The sequence below is a fragment of the Fistularia commersonii genome, chromosome 1 (assembly GCF_037954325.1).
Source record: "Fistularia commersonii isolate RoL2024-O1a breed Wild chromosome 1, RoL_Fcom_v1.0, whole genome shotgun sequence".
Classification (NCBI taxonomy): domain Eukaryota; kingdom Metazoa; phylum Chordata; class Actinopteri; order Syngnathiformes; family Fistulariidae; genus Fistularia; species Fistularia commersonii.
This window is the reverse complement of record NC_141284.1, coordinates 1,571,723-1,598,026: the sequence shown is the minus strand read 5'-3', so window position 1 is coordinate 1,598,026 and position 26,304 is coordinate 1,571,723. Positions and strand designations below refer to the sequence as shown.

General features: G+C 41.5%; 2 protein-coding genes and 2 long non-coding RNA genes across 5 annotated transcripts; 2 read left to right on the top strand and 2 right to left on the bottom strand.

The window, feature by feature from the left end:
- Positions 1-33: 33 nt before the first annotated feature.
- Positions 34-5,816, bottom strand: tm4sf1 (transmembrane 4 L six family member 1). Of its 2 annotated transcripts, none has more exons than XM_086178647.1 (4): positions 5,472-5,816; positions 2,227-2,295; positions 1,649-1,791; positions 34-1,330 (listed from the first exon to the last, which is right to left on the bottom strand). In XM_086178647.1, the coding sequence occupies exons 1-4, from the start codon at positions 5,649-5,651 to the stop codon at positions 1,132-1,134; spliced, it is 591 nt and encodes a 196-aa protein (XP_086034773.1). In that variant the 5' UTR covers positions 5,652-5,816; the 3' UTR covers positions 34-1,131. The 2 variants fall into 2 exon arrangements, with proteins under 2 accessions (XP_086034773.1, XP_086034849.1); XM_086178723.1 differs by lacking the exon at positions 5,472-5,816 and adding an exon at positions 3,810-5,165.
- Positions 5,363-13,064, top strand: LOC147237029 (uncharacterized). Its single transcript, XR_015109240.1, has 6 exons — positions 5,363-5,739; positions 6,228-7,266; positions 10,660-10,804; positions 10,889-11,057; positions 11,682-12,063; positions 12,143-13,064. It is a non-coding gene; the product is annotated as an uncharacterized LOC147237029 (long non-coding RNA).
- Positions 10,626-25,542, bottom strand: LOC147237028 (uncharacterized). Its single transcript, XM_086178534.1, has 12 exons — positions 25,437-25,542; positions 23,036-23,189; positions 21,896-22,049; positions 19,571-19,777; positions 17,018-17,170; positions 16,855-16,942; positions 14,736-14,907; positions 14,343-14,499; positions 12,152-12,331; positions 11,928-12,012; positions 11,736-11,831; positions 10,626-11,038 (listed from the first exon to the last, which is right to left on the bottom strand). Exons 1-12 carry the CDS (start codon positions 25,534-25,536, stop codon positions 10,893-10,895), a joined length of 1,692 nt encoding a protein of 563 aa, XP_086034660.1. The 5' UTR covers positions 25,537-25,542; the 3' UTR covers positions 10,626-10,892.
- LOC147237027 (uncharacterized) lies at positions 17,214-25,771 on the top strand. Its single transcript, XR_015109248.1, has 3 exons — positions 17,214-17,381; positions 23,557-23,633; positions 25,388-25,771. It is a non-coding gene; the product is annotated as an uncharacterized LOC147237027 (long non-coding RNA).
- The last annotated feature ends 533 nt before the right edge of the window (positions 25,772-26,304 follow it).

The following is a 26,304-nucleotide window of genomic DNA, read 5'->3' as shown; positions in this document are numbered from 1 at the left end:
TTTCATAGATCGAGACTCATCATGAGCAAGAAATTATGTCTTTATCTCTTTTTATTATTCAAGGTTGCACAAAAAAAATCCATAGAAAAAATAAGTCCCTAAAATATTTATAAAATATCCGTTGACGCCAAGCTAGCGTCCGACCGTCCAGAAGCGACGCCATTTTAGCGTGTCAACATGTCGCCGTCGGGGAAAATGTCAGTTTTAAATATCCGCCTTACAAAGCTAATGTCATTTCAGATTCGAATTACAAAAGAAAAAAACATACGGGAAAATTAAGCGTACTAATGTAATAATACTGATTTCAGAGGGTTTCCTATCTCGGCCCTTGTCCAAAGGGAAAATACCGTTGGCCCTCAACCCTGGTGCAAACACTGACGCAAAACACAGCCTAGGAATTGTCATAGCGGTAAATGTAAGAGACATAAACACGCTGGCTGTTGCTTCTAAATTGATGAGCAGTTGTCGATTAAGTCTTGTCCAAATCTTCTTGTCGTGGCAACCGGACTTGAATTTCTTCACCCCTTGTCCCGGAGGCTTCTTCCGTCGTAAGTCCAGTTGACAAGACAAGAATTCGCCGTGACCTTGATGACTGAGAACCTCCACAGTATGTTCAGCAGGTTTGAAGCATCCGTCCATCCATCCAGCTTCTGCAGGGAGATCCAGACTCCCCAGCCACTTGATCCAGCTCTTCCGCAGGAGAAAGAACACCTCCCAGGAAGACCTCTTTGTCCTTGTCGGACGCCCGCGAGTCACCTTCCTCCTGGAAAGCCGAGCTCCTCGAAGGGAGAGTGCGGACTCCCTGCGGCAACCGGAGAGGACGGTGGATGGACGGACGCCATGAATACCGGAAACTGCAAAGACACTTTACCCGTTGGTACCACGCCTGCTGAGGGAGTTCCTCCGTCCCCTGATTTGACGGCAACGACTGCTGTACCATCAGAACCGCATCGCCATTTCGCCACAGTTCGAGGGCAAGCCGAGGTCAAACGAGGTTGTCTACAATGCTTCGAATGGAATCAGAGTGTGTGTGTGTGTTCGTGTGTGAGGTCGCTGTTTGCCGACTGCCATTTGTATATACCGCTTGCGTGTACGTGAGCCCTTGTGTCTGCGTCTGGGGTTGAAATGGACCTAAGCATTGAGGCTGTACTCTTGCTTGTAGCAACAGGGCCGGCAGATGACGTTGACCAAGCCGTTCCCCAGCTGCAAGAGGCAGATGATGAACTCCAGCACGGCCAAGCCCAGCAGGACACACAGCAGGGTCACGTTCCACTCCACGATGTGCAACGGCTGCAGACACTGCGACCAGCTCTCGGGCCGCAGCAGATACCTGCGACGAAGGGAACGGGCGGCGTTAGCCGTGAACGCTAATTGGCGGCTGCAGGGGAAGTACTTGTATCCTTTTCTTGGGTCAATACCGAAATACTGGGGTTCAGAGCTAGAAGAATCCAGGGGAACCGAAGCATACATGTGCCTTTAAATCCAGACGACTTTTTGTATCATCCGGAAAAAGTAGCATTGTTGTGGTGTATTGCTAGCATGTGTAATGTGTGCGATTGTCAGCTTTTTCACCCTTGCTTTCGAAATGACACGTGGCTCTAACAATGGAAATTGTTTAAAAAAATGGATCCGGAGTCGGAAGTCCCACCTGCCGTTCTGGTCTGCAAACGGATACGACCATCCCATGGAGGTGAAGCAGTTGGGGCCCTGCGCCAGGTCGAACCCCGAGATGACGAAACAGTAGCCGGACCCCACAAGGCCGACGAAGGCGGCCATCACGGATCCGCACATCTGAAAGGCACATTTTGTAAGAGGCGAAGGCATGTGTCTCAGACCTTCTGTCTGCATGAAACCAGACCGCCTTACTTCCCAATTTCATGGATGGGGAACAGAAGCAGCTGCTATGAACACACACATACGCAGCTGTGCATGTGTGTGCAAGTTCACTTTGTTGAGTGTTCAACCACAATGAAGCCATTGTTGGATTGTCTGGATTAGCATTAGCAGCCCTTTATGAGGACACAGTGTTAGCTGGCTTAATGGCAACAGCTCAGTATTATTATAAGCCGGGGACGAAAACCCAAACAGCAAATACAATCGGGTCTTTGAATAAACAGAAAAGGAATGGCGGCGTAAAAGTTGTGCGTTTGCCAACGCGGCGACGGCGCTGACGGGAGAGTCGGTCTTCAGTAAACAAACCCTCACGACCACAATCGCTCTTCTCACCATCAGGCTCTCGTTCCAGCAGCAGCTACATTTTCCGAGACTGACGAAGGTCACAGCTGGAACCAACATCTGGAAGCACAGAAAGGATAGCAGTCGTGAGCAAAAAAAAAAAAAAAAAGTTTTGTCCTTCTTTGAGCAGTGCCATCCCCGGCTCCTTAAGCATACATGTCCACCGGACTCCTGGTTGCACCCTTGTCTGGTTAGCATCTTGCATTGCACCCTCGCCTCATTTGTGGGATCTTGGATGTAAACTAGTGAGTGGAGACCTTTTACCACCGCAAGTTGCAGTTCAGGTTGTGTCCTAACATCCACCTGAAAAAGGTACTTGCAAATTTATAGCATCAACTCAGTTCAAGCTCATTTCACAAAATAGGACAGCGTTCGCTCCTAGAGAATGGAAAACGTTGGCCAAATTCCGTTGTGTCCAGCTTCGAGGTACTAGCCTCCACCATGGGAACTTCTCAGCTCGCATTAGCAAAGGCACTAGGAGACCACATGAGGAACCGCTGTGCGGTGAAGCTCAAGCTACACACTCGAAAACAAACCAACATGAAGAAGAAGAAGAGGAAGCTGTCACAGCTTTCAAGTTCTGCGGGACTAATAACCATTTCCCTGCACTGTGAAGATCCTGAGTGACACCTCAGGAGGAGGTAAAGGAACAAAAAGATGTTAATTCAATGGGAAACCTGCCTCGAGGCTTTGCTAACCTCTCAGAGCATCATAAACAGGAACACCCTTCTTTCGGTTTCACTTCCCAGTGGAAGTGCTCTTCACTGTGTTGTTGCGAGATGTTTACAAGAGGAGTCCCTGCCAAATCTCATACAAGTGGAGCCACTTGAGAGGATTCTCTCTCCAAGTCATTAACAAAGATATATTAGCCGCTTGGGAAGGGAGAAATGTGAAACATCCTAAGCAGAAGCAGATACTTCAAAATAAGGAACTGGCCCCCTGACAAGGCTTGGAAAGGCTTGTGCTGTTCTTTAGTTTCTGGATCACATTCACCCGTTGGCAAACCGTTAGGCAGCAGGGAGGCCACGCAAGGTACGGCTTGCCAACCTGGGGGTCAAGCTTTGGCATGCAGTTGGAAAATTGAACCGCTCATCCTCGGTTTGGATGGACACCTGCTCTACCAACGGATCCACAGCCACCACCAAATTCAATTTCCTCGACAGCGTTTACTTCATTCGTTCATTGTCTACGCCGCATGTCCTGCACTCAGGGTCTCAAGAGGGACGAAGCCTATCCCAGCTGTGATTGGCCGAGAGGCATGGTTCACCATGGATCCATCACTTTTAGAAACAAACAACTATTCACCCTTTCATTAACACGTCATAAAGAGACATACTGTGGAACCGTGACATACAAGTCCGTCAATTTGGGAGTTAGGACTTGGAGTACAACCTTCAGCCCCTCGTACAATCATTCACTTTCTCATCCAAGCTACAATCTCCTGCATGTGTTTGGAGGAACCCGGAGAACCCTGAGGAACCCCAAGCGCTAACCGCTAACCACCAAGATACAGCACATTCAAATATATGTTAGCCGACCATTTTCTTTCTTCAGGTCACCTCTTCTCCACAAACCTGCGACTCCAGCCTGGTTCCTGCCTCACTTCCTGCTACTCTTCTTCCTGCGCTGTTGTCTTGACTCCTTGAGAGCTGAGATAACATTAAGCTACATCCCGACAGCGGGAAGGGAAGTTCCCAAGGTTTTAGCCGTTCTTGATGTCACACATCCTGCATCCCCACCTCCCGCGACCTTCTTTTTTCCCAAAAGCCCTGTCCTTTAGCGATGTTTGAGCAGGAAACCGAGAGAATGACAGAGGGGGAGGGAAAGGGCTAAAGATAGCGACTCTCGCTTCCACAAAACAGCTGAAAGAGGGGAAAAAGAAGGACGGGTCTTTGCCGGGGTATCGTCTTCTGGAGAGCTGGACCTCGTATGGACGTCTGAGACGTCACCTGAAGTCAACCTCCGCTGCTGGATGCCAAGCTAGCGGTACCCATCTAACGGAGGAACGGTCAACAAGGAAAACGAAGAACCGTTTCAGGAAAACGTAGTATTCGCTCATCCATTCATGAGCCGTACACCTTCTTCTGCACTCTGGTTCGCCTTGGATCCTTTACGAGGCTACATGTGGACACTGTTCGCTCTTGCATCTCCACATATTGACAGAAAATAATTCACTCGCTCCTCCATCGGTTTGCGCTTGCAAACCGCTTCGCAATTATTTCCTGTTACTCCACCCAGGAAGAAGAAAACGTATTCATAGAAAACTTTAAATAGTATCATTTGACTATAAAATTGTTCCGTGAACATCATTGTGTCCTTATTAACATTAGAGAAAAGAAATATAGATTAAATTCCGACAAGGAATAACTTTCTAAACGTTGTTTTTTTGAGTCTGTAACCGATTTAAAGTGTATTAATTTGCCTGAAATTTAAAAAAATTAAATCCTTATTGAAACAAAACATTTTTTGACCAACTGAGCCATTTGATACTGGAAAGATAAAATTCAATACAATAAAAAATAATAAATAATAATAATAAATTCAAATGGGTCACCAATGTCAACTCAGGACACATTTCACATTTAATTTTTATAAGCGGGCCAACCAGGTCTCATGTAAATTGACAAAAAAATTGCAATTTAGATAAAATTTTATAGCATTTTATAGCATTTCCAGAATGCCTTATGATTAAATTTAAAATGATGAATGATCATATAAAAGCACTGACATTATTTTGTATGTAATCATCCACACAAAATTAAACGAAAATTAATATTGATTGAAAATACTTATTAAAATATTTAAAAAAAAAAATAGTTTGGCGGCTTGGTTTTAAAAAAAAAAAAATAAAAATAGGCCATAAAATCCCCATCCGAGATGGTACGACCAGTTTAATCTTGTCTGGGGCGACAAAAAAAAAAAAAAAAAAAAAAAAACACACAATATCCCTTCTGTCTCCCTAAAACCAAACAAATGAAAGAAGTCGGGGAAAGAAGAAGAAAAAAAAAAAAAAAGAAACCCAAGAGCAACATGTAGAGCTGAAAGGGGGGGGTTATTTGTTTGTTAACACAGCGCCCCTTTGTTTCCCCGTGCAGACACGTGCGCGTCGACACCCCGATTCGCGCTGGAAAAAAAAGCTTCCCAAAAGCCTAAACATTTTAGCGAAAACAAAAAAAAAAAAAAAAAAACGAGCGATAAGTAAATTTTTTTTTTTTTTTTTTTTTTTTTGTCCTCACCAGCAACCCGCCGCCTCCGAGCCCGCCGAAATACCAGATGTAGCTCGCCAGGCGTCCTTGCTGGATGTAGCTTAGCTGCCCCATGGGGAACAGCAGCAGCAGGTTGGCCACCATGCAGCAGAGGGCCAGCGGCAGCAGGGCCAGACCCAGGGACCTGGCGAAGCCCACCGAGCAGCACATCTGGGCGGCGTGGGAAGAGAAAAAAAGGAATCGTCCGGAGCTGAAGAAGCGAAAAAGCCAGAAAGAGAGGGAGCGAAAGTGGCGAGAGGTAGATCCCCCTTCCTGGACGGAGGGATTTCTGCCGCGACACGCATGCCAGAAAACACGCTCACAGGAAAACGGGGTTGACCAATGACTGCGCAGAGCCACAAGTAGGAAAAAAAATCCTTTCTGTGTGTGTGTGTGTGTGTGTGTGTGTGTGTGTGTGTGTTTGGTCTCTCAGGCGGCAGCGGCGGCGGCGCCTCCCACTGCGTCACTTTAAACAATTAATCCCCCCCTCCGGCCACGGTGGCGGGTCGACGTGTTTCAAAACGCATATAATCGCGACATTCTTTCCAAATCCCTTTTTCCGTGCACGGCGCCGCGGAGGAGGGGGAGGTTCTTCCCCCCTCGGTTCCTCTCCGAGCTCTCCTACGTCCTCCACGACGGTCCGGGTGATGATGGGAAGCCCCGAGATAGGAGGTCAAAAGGTCGATCTCTAGGAATCTAAATCTGACTCCGTCTGACCTTCTCCTCTGGTTTCCCTCCTCGGTCCAGGTCCAAACCATCTCCGGAACATCTAGCGCTCGCCGTCCCTCTTCTGACGGATCTTCTGTGTTCTCCTCACTCCCAGACAAGAACCTTCACATCTTCTCCTCAGTGTCTCCGAAGCACCGACGCCACTTATGAACACAAAACGCTCATTGATGCTACTTACGGGCAGCATATTTCATTTTTTTACTCCACGAGCTCCATCTGTCATCCATGCATTATTTATTTATTTGTTTATTTTTATTTTATTTTGTTTATTTATTTGTTTGTTTGTTTTTTATTTAATTTATTTATTTATTTTCTTTGATCTTATCTTATTTTATTTATTTTTATTTTATTTATCTATTTGTTTATTTATTTGTTTATTTTTTGATTTTATTTTATTTTTATTTATCTATTTGTTTATTTATTTGTTTGTTTGTTTTTTCATTTTTATTTTTATTTAACTTATTTATTCATTTATTTTATTTGTTCTTATCTTATTTTATTTATTTTTATTTTATTTATCTATTTGTTTATTTGTTTGTTTTTGTTTGATTTTATTTTTATTTTATTTATCTATTTGTTTATGTATTTGTTTGTTCATTTTTATTTTTATTTAACTTATTTATTCATTTATTTTATTTGATCTTATCTTTTTTTATGCATTTTTATTTTTATTTTATTTATCGATTTGTTTATTTGTTTGTTTGTTTTTGTTTGTTTGGTTTTATTTTTATATACTTTTTTATTTATTTTATTTGATCTTATCTTATTATATTTATTTTTATTTTTATTCTATTTCATTTTATTTTTTTTTACATTTCTACATTCTCCGGGACGTCAAAATCATTATCTTTTTTTTTTTTTTTACTTACCACATAACTCCCCCTTTTTCTTTTTCTTCTTTTATCTCTTTTCACATTTTTAATATTTTTTATTCTATTGTGTTTATTCTACATCAGGGGTCGGCGACCTTTCACCCCCGACGAGCCATTTGGACCCGGTTTCCACGGAAAAGAAAAACACTGGGAGACGCAATTACTTTTTGACGTCTAAAATAAAGGTACCGCTGTATATATTGCTTTTTATTACCTTTACACTTATGAAATCCACAAAGTAATACAGAGAAAATTTTATTTTATTTATGTAATGAACACATTTTGGGCTATCAGAGCGTGAAGCAAAGCCTTGACCTGAATTTTGAAAATAAATTGGGGAAGAAAGCACTGAGTCAGTAAACGATAAAAAATAAATATTTGCAAAATATCTTCATAAATATTTTACTTGGTTAATGGGATTAATGGTATAGGGCTTCTGTGAGTGTGATGTTTATTTTGAGGGTTGAAAAATGATAAATATAATAAAATTCATAATAAAATAACAACATTTATTTTAATATTTCAAGATCAAAATAATCTTCCAATTTAGATTTTTTTTTTTTTTTTTTAAAGGAACTAACACAAATAAAATACACTTCAATGTAATACTTATAATTTATTTTCCCAGGCCACTCAGATAAAAGAGTCTTTGTCTTGTTTATTTCCACTTATACCCCTTATTTGCATATTCTTTCTATTATTACAATTTTCTTCACTGCCGTGACGTTTTGAATTCTCTTAAATCTTATCAATTCACCACGCAAATATAATAATGCGTAACTTTACGGCACATTTGTGGCATTATTTCATCAATATTCAGAAAAAAAACTCGCTTCATAAAAATCAAGTTTTAAAAAACGCAATCACAAACGCAAATAATTAAAAAAAAAACGGTTGTGCGACTTGAACGCGGCTTATTTTACGACGTCATTTTTGGACTTTTTGCGTTAAACGCGAAATGACTCAAAAAAGAAAAAAAAAAAAAATCACTAAAATAACACATCCTAGATCTGAATGGATGAAATATTCTCACGAAATACTTCCTTCTTTCCGTCGTTAAACGTCAACAAAATCAAATGTTTGATTTCCGTGGTGTTGTTTTCCGTGTTCCCTTTATTTTTTTCAGCGGTTTTAATCCAACAGGAATGCGAGCGGCGACAGTCGGCGCTAACAAGCTTTAATTACGGGCGATTATGTCGGGGGTTCGGGTGCCGCCGCCGGCTCGGACCCCTAAGGGGATCAGGTGCCGGATCCGGGTCCGGCCGGGGGGGTCAGGGGTCGCAAACCCGAGTATCGCCCGAAAGTAATCGAGTATTTAATTGATTTTATTTTGCGAAGATGGCGGCGATTTTGTAGCATCGAGATAAAAAGTGTTTTGGTCGTTCTTTCCGAACGCGCCGGTAAACGGTTTGCTGCACCAGGAGATTTTTTTTTCATAAATACCAGAAGGACTCAACATGTGTGTATGTCTGTGTGTGTATATATGTGTGTATATTTGCGTGTGTGTGTATAGATGGATGTATATGTGTGTGTGTATATATATCTATATGCATGTATATATGTATGTGTATGTATATGTGTGTGTAGATGATATATATGTGTGTGTGTATATGTATGTCTATATATGTATGTGTGTGTATATGTGCATATGTGTGTGTGTATTTATATGTGTGTATATAGATCTATATATGCGTGTATGTGTGTGTGTATTTATGCATGTGTGTATATATGCATGTATGTGTGTGTGTATATATGTATGTATATGTGTGTATGTGCGTGTGTGTGTGTATAGATGGATGTATATGTGTTGTATGTATATATGTGTATATGTATGTGTGTATATATATCTATATATGCGTGTATATATGTATGTGTATGTATATGTATGTGTGTGTGTGTGTAGATGGATGTATATGTGTGTGTATATATATATCTATATATGCGTGTATGTGTGTGTATGTATATGTGTGTGTGTAGTTGGATGTATATGTGTGTATATATATACGTGTGTGTATTTATATGTGTGTGTATGTATATATGTGTGTGTATATAGATCTATCTATCTATGCGTGTATTTATGTATGTATATATATCTATGTATGTGTATGTATATATGCATGTGTGTGTATATATATATGTCACGAATCGCTGGGGTGGACTCGAGCAGGGAACCACACTTCACAGCAGAGATGGGTGGTTGAAAGCACTTTTATTGGGTTGACATGGCAGGGCGGGTTGCAGACGGGACCGCAGAGGCCGGGTCTCACCGGGACGGGTCGCAGACGGGGCTGGTTGCAGACGGGGGTCGCAGACGGGGCAGGACGGGTCGCAGACGGGGCGGGACGGGTCGCAGACGGGGCGGGCCCCAGGCAGGGTAGCAGACTGGACGGGTTGCGGGAGGGGACAGAGGTCACACCTGGGGTCCGGTCGTGGCAGGGCTTCACAGTGGTCTGTGAGGACCACAACGGCAGGAATGGGGTCCGGTCGTGGCAGGAATGGGGTCCGGTCGTGGCAGGAAGGGGGTCCGGTCGTGGCAGGAAGGGGGTCCGGTCGTGGCAGGAAGGGGGTCCGGTCATGGCAGGAAGGGGGTCCGGTCGTGGCAGGGCTCTGCAGTGAACTGAGAGCCACGATCCCCCGGCGCCGCTGCCCTTTATAGGGATCTTAATTAGCGGCATCTGCTGCAGCTGGCGCCGATTACAATGGGGATCAGGTGTGAACCCTGACAATATATATGTGTATACACGTGTGTATGTATATATATATATATATGTGTGTGTGAGTGTGTAGATGGATGTATATGTGTGTGTGTGTGTGTGTATATATGTGAATATATGTATGTGTGTATATATATCTATATATGCGTGTATATGTGTGTGTGTATGTGTATATATGTATGTGTGTATATATATATGTATATATGTGTATAGATACTTGTATACATGTGTATATTTATATGTGTATATGTGTGTGTGTGTGTGTGTGTATATATATGTGTGTACATATATATGTGTGTGTGTGTGTGTGTGTGTGTGTATATGGATAGATGGCTATGTCTGTGTGTGTCTGTGTGTGTGTGTGTGTGTGTGTGTGTATGTATATGGATAGATGGATATGTCTGTTTGTGTGTGTGTGTGTGTGTGTGTGTGTGTGTGTGTGTGTGTGTGTGTGTGTGTATAAACTATGCCCTAAATCCTCGCTGTCAATAATACACACTGTACACACTGATAAAGTCGCTGCTGTAGAAAATATACACTGTATGTAAACATGCTCTACACACTGAAAGTATCCCTGCTGTAATAAATATGCATATTGTGTATATACAGTATACATTATACATACTGCTGGGAATAATATACATTTTTAGGGTTTATTTTTATTTTCCTATATTTTCTGATACTTTGGTACACTACTATTACTAGTGAGCTCCCTCTGCACTTTCCACTTGCTGCTGTATGAACTGAAATGTAAAGGCCACATTCTATTCTCTCTCTCTCTATATATATATATTTATATATATATATACATAAATACATGCACGAACATCTTTATCCAGGTTTTATTTATTCTTTGCTCTGCAGAACCGGTGGAACCCGAAGGTGGAACCGCCATCCCGGAGCCGAATCCCTGAAACATGCTCATAACCCAGAGCCAAATATCTGCTGAAATCTCAAATCCGACTATTTCAGCTTTCGTCTCTTGTGACACTCTGGACAAAATTCCAAGGTTTGGTCCACCCGGCTTGTCTTTTGAAGAATTAGCCTCCAAATAACGGTTTATCACTAATACCCCACCCCAACCCCCAAATAGTGATTTAGTATCCGAGAGCGCATCCGTCCGCCCTCGGGTCCGATCCCGCCCACAGCACCTTCATCGGACCGTCCGTTCGACCGGCGGGTGGCTTCCACCAATCCCCGACCGTGATGATCTGTCCCCTCCCAAACTGGGACCTCTGGTGACCTTTGAGGACACAAAGAAAGTACGATCATGTACCCTCCAGAAATACAACCGTTCATTGTCTTTTAAACTTATGGTTTTCTTCCAACCTCTTGTTTTTGGACTGTGCTATTGCTTTTCTTATTTCAGACAGAGAGATGTAGCCTAGGCAAATACATGCTGACATTTAGGCAGTGCAAAGGTAGTGTGGAACCATGGGTCTTGTTTTTGCTTTTTAAAGATACCGTGAAAGGACGGCGAGGTCTTTCAATTTTTGTGTCTTTCTTGTGAAGTTTCTCAAGTTCTCACTGAAGGATACAACACTCCCGAGGCTCTTGTGCGGTAACGGTACCGCTTTTATAACGGCGATGCAAGTACTTTGTCCTACTCGTCACCTTTCAAGCGTTTCAGTGGCAGTGACTTCTACCCCCAAACGAGTACAAGGGAGGGGAGAAGGGCATGTGAAAAAGATCCTGTTGGAAACAGGAAGGACCAATAAACTTTATAGCCTCGGGGTTGGACAAGGCGTCTCAGCCGCTGTACCATCTCCTGATGACAACAAGTGGATGTGTTCTCATATGATCTGCAGCAATCTACAACATTTGCAATGCAGTACTCCAAACACTTGAAGTAATCCCTGTGAAAAATACTTTTTTCTTTGTTACAGTACATGGAGAACTTACAGCTCCACCAGTAAACAAAGCAAAACCAAAGAAGGTACCCGTGACCGGCCAGTTGACTTTGTGGCCCCGTCTCCTCAGTGTCTCGGCCACCTCCTGGTGGATCCCCTCCTCCAGGTTCACCGACCAGTCCTCATCTAGCAGAAGAAGCCACCGTATACAACAAGAGTTGGCATGAACCTCCGAATGCGTCTTTTATCGACCGAGTCGCCACGTTTGTGCGCTGGACGTACGTTCTTTGTCATACCGCACAAAGACTCGGGGTGAATCGAGAGCTCGCTGTGGATCCATCCCAAACTCCAGCATGTTCAGCAACACCTGAGTGCACAGGAGGACGTCCGTGAACTGGGAAGGGTTGCAACGCCCGAGGTAGGACAGTGACAACATCCGATCTACTTGGACAACAAGCGAACCGCCTTCCGACTTGATTTGTCTGATTCCGCCGTAGGCTACGTACCTGGACGTGTCCTTGCGGCTGCATGAAAGCCCCCATCACGCCGAAGGCGGCCAGGAGTCGTGTTGGAGACGTGGCAGTGCTGTCGGTGAGCAGGGCGGGTATGATGGTGTGATACGGTCGCTTCCCGCCGGCAAGACAGTTAGCGTGGTTACGATCCAGGGAGAAGCTGGCGCCGCGGTTCTGCAGGGAAATAAAAAGTTTCACGAGCACATTATGTCCGGCACCCGCTGGTTCGTAAGTAAAGCAGGGGGCGTTGATGCTCTTTTCTGGTGCGACTAAGAGGGCAGATTTAACCAAACCACCGCGTAAATCCTGAGCATTTGCAGTAAAAAATAATAAATTCTACTATTACAAGATCTTCTATAATGGAGTTTATTAAGTCTGAGTTTTAATGTTATTTTCTTTCGTGACAAAAACTTTAAATTTAAGGCCACACGTGCTTTCGTGTTTTCTGGACTATAGAGCGCGCCTGAATATAAGCCGCACCGGCTAAAAATAACTAAATAAATCTATGTGTACATATAAAGGCCATGTTACGTTGTAACGTGAGATATTTTTACAGAAACATTTTTTGAAACTTTTGATTAAACACATTCGGGTAACATCCACAAATACGTACTGGAAATGCTCTTTTCCAAACAGTGCCTGAAAAAGCTCAATAATAAATAACACAAGGAAAAGTCTGTCTATTTTCTATCCCCGCTTTGTCCTGAAACCAAAAACGTCGTCTTGAACAGCCTCAGAATTTCACAGTAATTTCACTGATCCGATGTGACGAGGCTAAATGTTTTGAAGCTTGTTAGCCCAAAAAAAAAAAACATAAATCACCCGCATCGTTGTCTTGGGAGGTTCTCAGTCATCCGGGTCACGGAGAATTCTTGTCGAAATCTTCTTGTCTTGGCAACTGGACTTGAGCTTCTTCACTTCTGGGCCCAAAAACCTGGCAGTTCCATTCAGAAACTCTTCACAAGTCATTAGAACTGAAGACGTCTCTCTGATGAGGTGGGAAACATCAAGTCCAGTTGCCAAGACAAGAAGATTTTGACGAGTACCTGCATCGTTGTTGAGGATACAGTGTTCAAACCATGCGGAAAAAGTAGCACCTTATAGTCTGGAGATGACGGTACATGCTTGTGTCCGGTGTTTCTATGTGGCGTCTCCATGTTCTCCATTCCTCTAAGTTCCAGGAGGTTCATTGTAGACCTTCATTGTCCGGATTTGTGAAAGAGAAAGCGAACGATCGTACGTCTCGAAGTTACGTGGAAACGATTGAGCGAATGTCCAAAAGCATCGGAACGTTGAAGGTTCTATCGACGTGTCTCTCAGGAGGGCCGAGAGTTTTAGAAGCCATTAAACGTGGAGGCAACGGGAGCTCTGCTCAGTGATCCCGACCCATAAACATCTCCGGGTCCGTCCAGATTAACGCCGGCTAGGCTCCGCACCTTCACATCGAAGAATAAACGACGAGCTTGTTTAGGATCGACTGCTTTCGGTGACTCAGTGGGTTTGTCACTCTTCAACCGGCGGGCTGAGGAAGCAGGCCCCGCCATTATTTACAGATAGAGACGGCGCCTTCACGGTTATCGGACCGAGTTGATGGTTCCTGCCCGAAATCAATAGACTCCTCTTCAGACATTGATTTATTCAGGAAGAGGCCAATTATCGGCAGGAGGCACGAAGCCCTGGGCGGATCCTCCCATCGCTCGCCTGATTGACTTCCTGAGCCGGAGTCTAGGAGGTGAAACGAGTCTCTCTCTGTACGACAAGTATCGGACCGAAGTCCGAGGAGAGCTTGTCCGTTCTTCTGTTGCTTCAGGGTGACGGAGTCAGTCACCGGACCTCAGCTTAACTTCCTGTTCCCTTCCCCTTCACCCACAAACCTCTCTGGTCTTCTACTAGACCTACTGCGTGCCAGCTCCAACTTCACCATCCCTCCTCTGTCCATGTCCAAACCATCTCCAGAAGATCTACCATGTGCTGTCCCTCTGATGGACTCCTTCCTCCTCACTCCTGAAGAGGAACCTACAGGGTACAACATGGATCCATCCGGGGGCCACGTATAGAGACATACAGCCATTCGCACATCTAGGTGGTCTCCAATGAACCCAACGCAGACATGGGGAGAACATGGAGACTCCACAGAGAAAGGGGACCAGACCAGGGACCTTCTCGCCGTGAGGTCGAAGCATACCTGCAGCGCGAATCCGCAGCCCTCTGGTACGAGGCCACTCCCGAAACCCATGTACGTGCTGTTGACGAAGGAACAGGCGTTGCCCTGACCGTCAACCACGCAGAAATACACAGTGTCGCTTCCCGACATCGGTCCGGACGCCACCCCTTCCATGGCCCTGTGAGGGAACATCAGCGCGCAGATGTTCACGTCGTTGGACGCCATGAGGTCCAAGACACCTTCCTGTTAGCCCTCCCAAGGGATGAGGCTTCGAGTCCTGAGCCTTAGCATCGGAGGGAGTAAAAGCGTACACCCTATCTTAAGTAAACAGGACACAGCAGAACACACGGGTACTCAAACAAACGCACACACACACACACACACACACACACACACACACACACACACACACACTTGTCCATGCTGATGCGCTCTGCTTGCCGTCGACCATAGCTCTTGTCCAGCAGGTCTCCTACGGGGACGGTCACGTGGTCCGGGTCGCCCAGGTACCGCAGGGCATCGGCCAGCGTCAGGCGAACGGCCTCCACCAAAACATGGATGTAATCGGAGCTGTTGTGGTCTAAATCTGCACACACACACACACACACACACACACATACACACTTCAGAATTAGCGTTGGGTAGCAGTTAGCGCTTCCACCTCATAGCTAAAAGGTCTTTGTATCTGCAGTCTCTATGTCAGGGGTGCCAAACATACGGCAAGCAAGGAGGTTCGATAAGGCCCGCAGGATCATTTGAAAGTGAAAAATGCATAAAAGACAAGAATTTAATTTTTTTAATTAAGTGCAATCAATAAATTTCCGCTTTCCGAGTAGAAGACAAGCCGCATGACTGAGACGGACCAATCAGCAGACGGTATCAATGCGCCGTCTGCTGCTTGTTACCTCACCGCTACTCCCTCATTAGCCAAAATGTCGTTATCAAAACACAGAAAATTAAAATGGACTATTTATTTACGGAGACGCACAGGAAACCTTTGTGCTCGGCGTGTTTGCAACAAGTTTCGGTATTTAAGGAATATGATATTTGAGACTCATTACGGCAAAAAATATGACAGTTTGCAAAGAAACTGAGAAGAGATAAGATCCATAAATTCCACCCTGAGAAGCAGCGGTAAAAGCTAGCGAGCTAATTGCTAACGAAAATGTGCAATTTAATGTTAGTCAGCAGCTTCATTATAAAAGAATATGTTGGAATTCTACTGTTCATGCAACTCCATACATTTTCAGTATGTATTGTTTGTGTTTGCATGTTTACATGCATGAAGTTTACACATTTACAGAAACAGGTGAAGACTTTCTTCTTTATAAGTAAAGTACATTAGTATATTTTTCAATACCAATTACTTGTTAAAGTTTTATGCCTTTGCGCGATCAGTGGGATCCGATACAATGCAAACATGTGAATGATAAAAGTAAATAACACGTTCGTGTCAGGAAATATGAGGTGTTTTATGAAATGTTTTGGAAAAGGATTGCTCATTAAACCAAGATTAATGTCCTTGTACTTCTTTATGCCAAAACAGAGGAAATACATGATATTTTGGTTATTTATTGCTGAGAATGCTATTATTTTAACGGTCCGGCCGGCTTGACATCTACCTAAGCCGTATGTGGACGCCATGAGAAATAAGTTTGACATCCCTGCTCTATGTTCTCAATTAGACGATTGGAGACTTTAAATTTCCCGGATGTGCAGAACGATGGGGCGACTGGTTGCATGTCCCAACATGTGGAGGCTAAACGGAAAACGCCATGGATGGACGGATCTTACAGATTGGATCTCACCTGATTTCGTCAGGTTCCTGTTTAGCTTTTTGGTTCTCAGGCAAATAAAACAAGGTTCGAGTCATCCGGAAACCAGCGCAGACCATCATAAGCCACGTCTTGCACGACCGTCCACGTATCCGGGCGGTTCAGGGCAAGTGTCCTGAAGCGGTATGACTTTTGTGTGACGAGGCAGCGTCGGTTAGCAAAGGGTACGATCGACGTCGGCCATTTGACACCGAGCACGGAGCTAAGTATGCTAAAGTTAGCCTTCCAGAAAAACAAGAAAATTGTCCAAGAATTGTCCAAGAATTGTCCAAGAACTACAAGCCAAACTCCAATGGCAGCAGAGTGTGTTCATCCAAAAACACTGCAGCGGTGAAAGCTAGCTTGATTGCGGCTAAAGAAATCCGCCCGAGGTTATTCTGTTATTCTGCCCCGCTCAAAAAAATCAGCAACACTGAGTAGTTACACTTATTTGCTTACATTTCTACTGTTGCCATTACAACCGGTATGCTAATATAGCCTTCAGTGAAAAAGAGTTTGACACCTCCATGGACATACATGAGGGAGAACTTGCAAACCCTTCACAGAAAAGCCCCGATGGGAATCAACTAACTAAAAGAAGTGCTGTAATTCACAAAAAAATACAAGTTTGCGCTGCACTTCGGATTTTCCTGTTTGGCACCTCCTGGAACCGGAATCGTCCAGGGAACGTTAGCAGAAGTCCGAAGTTCCTCGCTTACCTTTGAGCTGGAAGTTCTCCAGGATGTTGAGCAGCAGCAGGGCAGCCAAGCCCTGGCTGTTGGGCGGTGGTTCCCAGAGACGCACCTCCTGGACACATAAGGGATTCCATCTGCGAAACCACGTCCGTTAAACCCAAACGCGCCCAAAACGGACCTCCCTCACCTTGTACTCCGTACTTATGGGGGTGATGACCTCACTGTCATGGCCGCCGAGGTCGTCCAGGGTCATGACCCCTCCATGTTGGCTGATGACATCAACTATAGCTCGGGCCACTCTGCCCCCGTAGAAGGCCGCTTTCCCGCTCTGGCCAAGCTCCTGTTGACGCACCCGCCGGTGAGTTCACACACACACACACACACACACACACACACACCACATTTTTATTTGCCGTGTCGCCGGAAATAACGTGCGCGTTTTTTGTTCTTGGAAGCAGAGATAACATACATCACCGCACAGGAATGGCCGTCGTGATGCCAAGGAAAGTGTCCAACAATGAGGCTGAGGTCACCGCTATTGTTTACACCAGGTAAGGATACCCGTGTGTGTGTGCGTGTGTGTGTGTGTGTGTGTGTGTGTGTGTGTGTGTGTATAAACAGGGAGTAGTTCTGCGTACTTGGCTATAGTCCTGCATTACTGCAATACTTGCGACTGATCCATTCATGGACTATCGCATCGATCATCACACACACTTTGATTATGACACACTGGCGCGCCCACACACACACACACACACACACACACACACACACACATTGGGGTCAGCTGAAGTTCTACCGACGTCGCGGCGTATCAAACGCACCTTTGAATCGGCGTCTGGGAAACGCAAAGACGGAAAGAAGCGCCTCCGAAATGTTCTTTGTGAGGAACGTCGCCGTCTCAACTTTACTTTTTGGAATTAAACGCTATTTTCAGCCCGGCTTCTGAACTTCCTGTCGGGGGACGATAGCGACGTCGGGGTTTCCTCAACGCGACCCGGGTTTGACTCGACGAACCCGGGGTTTCTAGAGGAGTCGTCTTCTCATCCGGCGTCTTTCCAAAGAAATAAAAAAAAGCTCGTCACCGGAGTGTGAACCCGGTTCGTTTTACCTGCGGATCCAAATCAAAAAGGGCATTTCGGGATTCCGCTCTCTTTAACGTTACTAGATGTTTCTCAAAGCCTACTTGAAGTCGCAGACTTGAACTGGAAGAATGAGAGTCCTTCTGTCAGGTTTTTACTTTTCAAGACTTGAAGTTTCAGGGGGAGTTCCGGCAAAAAGGCCCCAACTGGTTTAAGCTAAAGGTCCAAAAACGTCTTCTCTGGAGTCTGTGGAGACCAAGGCTTGGCAATATATGTTCATATCTTCTTTAATATCTTCATCTGGTGTTGCAGAAATCGGAATTAACTCTAAATAAAAGAAATTTATCTCGAACGTTGTTGAAGTGCAGTGATTAGCGATTCCGCCTCATAGCAAGAGGCTCCCTGGTTGGATTCCCACGGGAAGCCTTTCTGTGTGGAGTCTCCATGTTCTCCCCATGACTGCTTGAGGTTCCTCCCACAGTCCAAGCACATGCAGGAGGTTCATTGGAGACCTTACATTTTGACCTTTCACCCCTTAACTCTGACACAAGGAGGGCAGAGAAAAGGGAACAAATTTTGTTTGGCCGAAGTTGGTTCCCTGCAGGTGGTATAAAGTAAGAACCGCAACTGGGCCAGGACAATCCCCGTCATTTGCTGGAGGTCAAATCAAACCATGAGGGACATTATCTACTTGTTAGAATCAAATGACTAAGATATACAAATTCTGGTTGAAACCTTGTCCGTGCAGATCCCTTGCCAAGCGGCAACTGGACTTGAGTTTCTTCAAGTGAAGAAACTCAAGTCCAGTTGCCAAGACAAAAAGATTTTGATAAGAGTTCACCATGTCCTGGATGACTGAGAACCTCCACAGTTATAATATATACAAAATATAAATTTGGCCTGAGGGTATTGTGGCATACTGGCGCTGTGGTTTGCACTTCCTCCTCACAGCGAGAAGGTCACTGGTTGGATTTCCAGAGGGGGGGCTTCTCCATGTGGCGTTTCGATGTTCTCTCCGTGTCTGCCTGGGGTTCCTCAAGGTTCCTCCAAAGTCCAAACACATGGAGGAGGTTCATGGGAGACATTGCCCAGACAAAGGGATGAGAGGATCAATACTTGTATGCTTCGAAATGACGTAAAAGTGAGTGAATAGATGTATGTCTCTAAATGACATGAGTGAATAGTTGTGTCCCTAAATGTGGCCTGTGATGGATCCAGGGTGAACCCCGCCTCTCGTCCAATCACAGCTGGGATAGGCTCCGCCCCTTCTGCGAGTACAGGATCCCGTTATAGCCAATGAACGGATGAGAAAAACACTGTACATTTCAAAGGCTGATTTTATAGCAAACCGGTTCTTTTTTAGTCATTCGCCGTCGTACGAATAGCATTGTTTTCCTCACAATTCCCCGTCTCCCTCCCCGTTTTTTTTTTCTCCACGGCCTCCAGCGTTCACCGTCCAAAGGCCGGCCCTAAAGTGCTCGCTTCCTTGTTTTCTTTCCATGCCGAACACGCACATACCACAATCGGGTTCAAGGTCGGAGGGCCTCCGGGGACTCCGGGGTTCATCTTCGCTAATGAAAGCAAAGAAAACAAACAACCGGGAGGATGCGAGGGACCTCCGAACCCGCCGGGGAACGACCTCCCGGGTCAGGGTTTACCTTCATGGTTCGGGCCAGAGCCGGGTTTCGGAACACCTGTCCCGGCCCGGGGGCGCGACCGTCCACCAGCAGGTCTCCGTGCAGATCCCTCCCGGCCTCTCGCAGGGACGCCGCCCAGCCAGCCCAGTGGTGCGCCGTAACCTCGGCGACAGGAAACCCCGCCTCGGCCAGTTCCGCCGCCCCGCTCAGAACCTCCAGCATGGACAGCTGCAGGGACGGCAGAGGAAACATATGGGAATGACCTCACGGGAAACGCGAAGAAGGAAGCGTCAATCATTGTTTCACGGAGGGAACAACAAGGAATTTGTCCTTTGCTATCAGAGACTTTCCACAATTTATCACGATTGGAATATTTATCCGTGTAAAAGGGGTCTGATGGCGTTGTTTTTCTCATGATAATCTATTTTGTTTTATCGAAGGCGCCTTACTCAACACTCAAGGACGCCGTACAGATATGTGCTAAAATACAGATTTAAAAGAAACGTTAAAAATAAAAACAATAAATATGAGAAAATGGGAAAACAAATGACTAAAAATAAATAAATATTTGTATATTACTCAAATGCAACTTTCAGGCAGATTTAAAAAGAAATGATAAAAATAAAAATTACAATGTGGTAAAACTATGAGTAAAAAAAAAAAAAAAAAAAAAAAAGAAAATAATAAATGAATAAATAAATATAGTGGTATATATATATTGGTAAGAATAAATAAATATTTGTATATTTTTTTGTTATATACACTGAATTTACTCAAATGCAACTTAGGTTTTTCAGGCAGATTTAAAAAGAAATGATAAAAATAAAAATTACAACGTGGTAAAGCTATGAGTAAAAAAAAAAAGGAAAATAATAAATGAATAAATAAATATAGTGGTATATATATATATATTGGTGAGAATAAATGAATATTTGTATATTTCCTTTTGTTATATACACTGAATTTACTCAAATGCAACTTAGGTTTTTCAGGCAGATTTAAAAAGAAATGATAAAAATAAAAAATGACATTAGGTAAAACGATGAGTGAATAAAAATAAAAGAAAGAATAAATAAATATATTGGTATATTTTCTATTCTTACTCATATGCAACGCAGATTTTTCAGACAGATTTAAAAGAAACAATTAAAAAAACGGAAAAAATGATGAAATTAATGAATAAATAAAAATGTGAAAATAAATAAAATAAATTAGTTTTTTTAGGATACAATGATTTTTTCAAATGCAACCCAGGTTTTCCAGGCAGGTTTAAAAGAAACAATAAGAATAAAAACAATAAATATGAGAAAATGGGAAAACAAATGACTAAAAATAAATAAATATTTGTATATTTTCTTTTGTTATAATACACTGAATTTACTCAAATGCAACTTAGGTTCTTCAGGCAGATTTAAAACGAAATGATAAAAATAAAAATTACAACTTTGTAAAACTATGAATAAATAAAATTAAATAAAAAATGAATAAATAAATATAGTGGTATATTTACTATTCTTATGTTGACACTGAATCTACTCCTATGCAACGCAGATTTTTCAGACAGATTTAAAAGAAAAAAGAACAAAAAGAAAAGAACGGAAAAAATGGTAAAACTAATGAAAAAGTAAAAATTGAAAATGAAATAGAATAATTTCGTTTTTTTTTATAATACAATGATTTTTCCAAATAGAAACCCAGATTTTTCAGCCAGATTTAAAAGAAACAATGAGAATAAAAACACTAGCGACAAAGCCTTAAAACTGAATAAAATATGTTTCTATATTTTCTTTTTTTATGACATACTGAATTCACTCAAATGCAAATCAGGACTTAAAAGACACATTAAAAAATAAATCATGATGAGATGATGATGAGATGAGAACAACTTTATTAATCCCGAAGAAAATTGGTGTGCCAGAGTTTCAAGTAAAAACATAACAGTAATAGATAATAGTGGAAAGGATTAATTAGGATAAATAGGATAAAAAGGATAAATTATGAATTTATAATTTAATTAAAATTAGACTATATACATATATATGTATGTGTGTGTGTGTGTGTGTGTATATGTAAATTTATATACATTTATATATATACATGTATATAAATTTATGTATAGATGCAAATGTATATACATTTATGTATATAAATGTAATTTTTGTTGTTGACATGCTGAATTCACACAAATGAACCTCAGCTTTTCCTATTTTCTTATGGCATTTTTGAGCAATTTGAGCGCTCAAAAGACATAATATTTAACCCAGGTCGTTTCGAAAACGTGTCGTTATTGTGCTCCATTGGATTCTGCGTCGATATGCACACACACACACACACACACACACACACCTTGTGACTACCAAACAGCTGTACTGCATCGCACCAGCACGCCGGGGCCCCGGGCACGGTTACGTTCAGAACGTGGGAAGCTGGAGGCGGAGCCTCTGCGCTGTAGCCCCGCCCCTCCAGGAAGTCCAGAGTCTGGGTTCGAGGCGTCCGACCGCTGACGAATCGGAGAGAAGGAAGGGTTTTCAAAACATGGTACTCTTAATATAGGACAATATTTTGCGCCCCCTGCTCGAAATCAAATTTTTGTGTTTTTGAGGCCGGTGAGTTTTTTCTCTCATGCATCTGGGGGTTTTATACACTTTGTTTAAAAAATGAAAAAGTAACTTTGCAATGTATTTTTTGCGTCAAAATTTGTAAACGAAATGATTTTTTGATGAAAAATGTCCAGTGACATTGTTAAAATGATCTTTTCTTATTTCTATTTAAAAAAAAAGCACGAAAAAGGATAGCAAAAAAAAAAAACGGGCAATATTAAAAAGATTGATTTAATAGCCAGAATAGCCTTGTAAACATTTTAACTCCTCTTATACGTGTTACTAATCGATTTTCTAATAAATTCTAGAGGCAAATTTTCCCACAGTGACAAGATTTTCTCTTTTAACACAACAATATTTTTAGTCTGTAATTTATCACTTCTTTTTGATGAGTCAAGTGGAGAAGAATCAAAATAGAAAAATTATAAAAAATAAAGAATAAAATAGTGAATAAAAGTAAAATAAAAAGTACAGCAAAGATTGAAAGAAATAAAAACAAAATTAAAGGTATGTAAAAATATATAAAAATATAAATAACGTGTATTTATGGTACATGTAAATGATGTCATTTTGTGAATAAGTAGGGTTCGTTGTAAAACATTTATCGCACAGAAAACAATGGAACTATTGCACATGCTGAGAATTATTAATTCATAAATCAATCAATCAATTAATTGAATTGAATAATAAAATAGAAAAAAAATGCACAAAATAATACATTAAAATAATAAACAAATCATATATTGATGAATACAAAACAAAAATAATGTTTTCAGAGTATCAGTCGTATTTCGGACTCTTTCTCAGAAAAAAATGCGGATACGTTAAAATGAAAATATATATTTAAAAAGAGGCGTATTTTATAAAAATAAAAAAAAGCGTTAACCTGCCGTTGAGGCCGCTGATCTCGCCGGTGTTTCCGTCATAAAAGAGGCAGAAGGCGTCTCCTCCGGGGCCGGTGCTGAACGGCTCGGTGACCGCCAGCGCTGCTGCCATGGCAACCGCCGCATCCGCAGCATTACCCCCACGCTTCAGGATGTCTAGATAAGAGAGAAAAAGATTAAAATAAAGAAAAAAAAAATTTTTTTGGCAGAATGATGTATTCTCAACCAATCATGCTGTCAGGGCGGTTTTCCCCTGATTTCTAACTTTTGATTTATGTGTCCCAACTCCCAAAATTGTACTCAGAATTGCTTTATTCGCCAAGTAATTTTACAACCACATGGGATTTTTGCTTTGGTTAATGTTGCTAAACATGTGACAGCCATTAAATTCAATTTAAAGGAGAATATACTGATGTTATTAAATTACCCAAGAAGAAAAACCTGCTGAGTAAAACGTTTTCCACTTTTTCCAGGACATGTTCTCTTTTTAAAAATAAAAAGTTTTTCCTTGTTTTTCCCACAGGACCATGAAGCGAGCACGGAAATCCACCCGCGCTTTGCTAACAGTTGCAGTCACCATAACTACAGTTAAAGAAAAAGGTAAAAATTAAAGAAGTGAAAAGTGGGGGAGAGGGTTCAAACTATTTATATTTATTGTATATATTTGCATTTTATTAATTGATATTTATATTGTTATTGTTGCACTGCTGTGACAAATGAATTTGTATTGTAATGAAAAAGTATTATCAATTATAAAAAGGAAAACAAAAACAAAAAGTAAAGATGTAAAAGGTAAAGAAGTAAAAAAGTGAAAAGTGGACAAAGGAGGGGTTTATTACAGTGTACCGAATGTGACGTTCAAGTAATTTATATTTATTTTATTATGTATGTTTATATCAATATATATTAGAAATTGTAATATTTATAATTATTTATTGATACTGTTATTGTTGCACCGCTGTGACAAATGAAGTTCCCCGATAGGATTCAATAAAGTATTATCTATTATGGAAAGAAAAAGGAAAAAAGGAAAAAAAAAGTGAAAAGTGAGGGGAAAAAGGGGTTTATTGCACTGTACTGTATGTGAGGTCCCAGTTATCTATATTTATTGATATTGTTATTGTTGCGCTGCAGTGACAAATGAATCTCCGCTATGGGAATCAATAAAGTCTTATCTATTCAAGAATATGTATTATCTATTATAAAAGGAAAAAAAGAAAAAAGTAAAGAAATAAAAAAGTGGAAAAAATGGGTTTATTGCACTGTTCTAAATGTGAGGTTCAGGTTATTTGCTGTGACAAATGAATCCCCCGTATGGGGATCAATAAAGTATTATCCATTACAGAATAAATATTATAGTTCATAGAAAGTAAAAAGTAACAATAAATACATTTTAAAAAAAGTGAAAGGGGGTGTGTTATTGCACTGTTCTGTACGGGATGTTGAAGTTATTTCCATTGATTTTATTTATATTTATATTTATATTTATATTTATATTTATTGTTGCACTGTGGTGGCAAATGAATGTCCCCTATGGCGATCAATAAAGTATTATCTATTTTAGAGTGTGTATTATCTATTGGGGGGAAAAAAGTAAAAAAGTAAAAAAGTGAAAAGTGGAACAAAAAAAAGTGTTTATTGCACTGGAAGTGAGGTTAAAGTTATTCATATTAATTTTACTATTAAAATTTATATCTATTGATCTTGTTATTGTTGCGCTCCCCGATGGGATCAATAACTTATTATCCATTACAGAATAAATATTATATTTTATAGACAGAAAAAAGTAACAATAAAAGAAATTTTAAAAAAAAGTGCGTTATTGCACTCTACTGTACCTGATGTTGAAGTTATTTCAATTTATTTCATTTATATTTATATTTATATTTATATTTATACTGTGGTGGCAAATGAATGTCCCCTATGGGGATCAATAAACTATTATCTATATTAGAGTATGTATTAAGTAAATAAGTAAAAAGTAAAAAAGTGAAAAGTGGAACAAAAAAGTGTGTATTGCACTGCACTGGAAGTGAGGTTAAAGCTATTCATATTAATTTTATTATTTAAAGAAAAAAGAAAGAAAAAAGTAGCAATGAAAGAAGTAAAACATAAAAAAAAGTGGAAAATGGGTTTTTGAGGGGTTTATTGCACTGCACTGAATTTGAGGTTATTGAAATGAATTTATTATTATATTCAAATTTATATTTATTAGTGTTGTTATTGTTGCGCTGCTGTGACAAATAAATAAGTATTCTGCGCAGACCCGGAAGTGAAACCGCAGTCACGTGTCTCTGACTGATTCAAGCCGCCACAAGAAAAAAAAAAATGTCCGTTGGAATTTTATCCCGTAGGTTGATCAACCTGTCGAAGAAAGTTATCCGGATGGCCGCTATCACTCACCCAGGCCCAGGCTGGAGGCCAGCGGCTGGCTGGACGCCGCACAGCCGTGCAAACACACCACCGGCGACCGGCGGGAGGAGAAAACCAAGTCCGCATCCATCGCTCTTTAACGTCTCCCGAAAATGAACGACTGTCCTTGAACGCATCATCGATTGAGAAAGAATTGAGGGAAGGCTAATCAATAGCGGAAAGCATCGATGCAAATGCAGGATGGGCCGATTTCAAATGAAAATGTGGTAATAGGAAAACATTTTCGTGGGATTTAACAGAACATGGTTAAAAAAAAGACATCTGCAATAACTGGGTGACTGTGCATGCACCATTTTAAAATATATTTAAATATGAGGGCTGTCAAGAGATTGACATTTTAATCAGATAAATCAACATTAATATTCATGCATTGATATTGGCTTGAATTTTGCAGCTGCAAAAAGAGTCACAAATAAATGTGTATGTATGTACATATATATATATATACATATATATATACTGCTCAAAAAAATAAAGGGAACTCTTAAAAAAACACATCCTAGATCTAAATGAATGAAATATTCTTATGAAATACTTTGCTCTTTACACAGTTGAATGTGCTGACAACAAAATCACACAAAAATGATCAATGGAAATCAATTGTATCAACCCATGGAGGTCTGGATTAGGAATCACACTCAAAATTAAAGTGTAAAAACAAACTCCAGGCTGATCCAACTTTAATGTAATGTCCTTAAAACAAGTCAAAATGAATCTGTGTTGCTTCCTGAGTGGACACTATGATTTCACACAAGTGTGATTGACTTGGAGTTACATTGTGTTGTTCAAGTGTTCCCTTTATTTTTTTGAGCAGTATATATATATATATACGTACGTA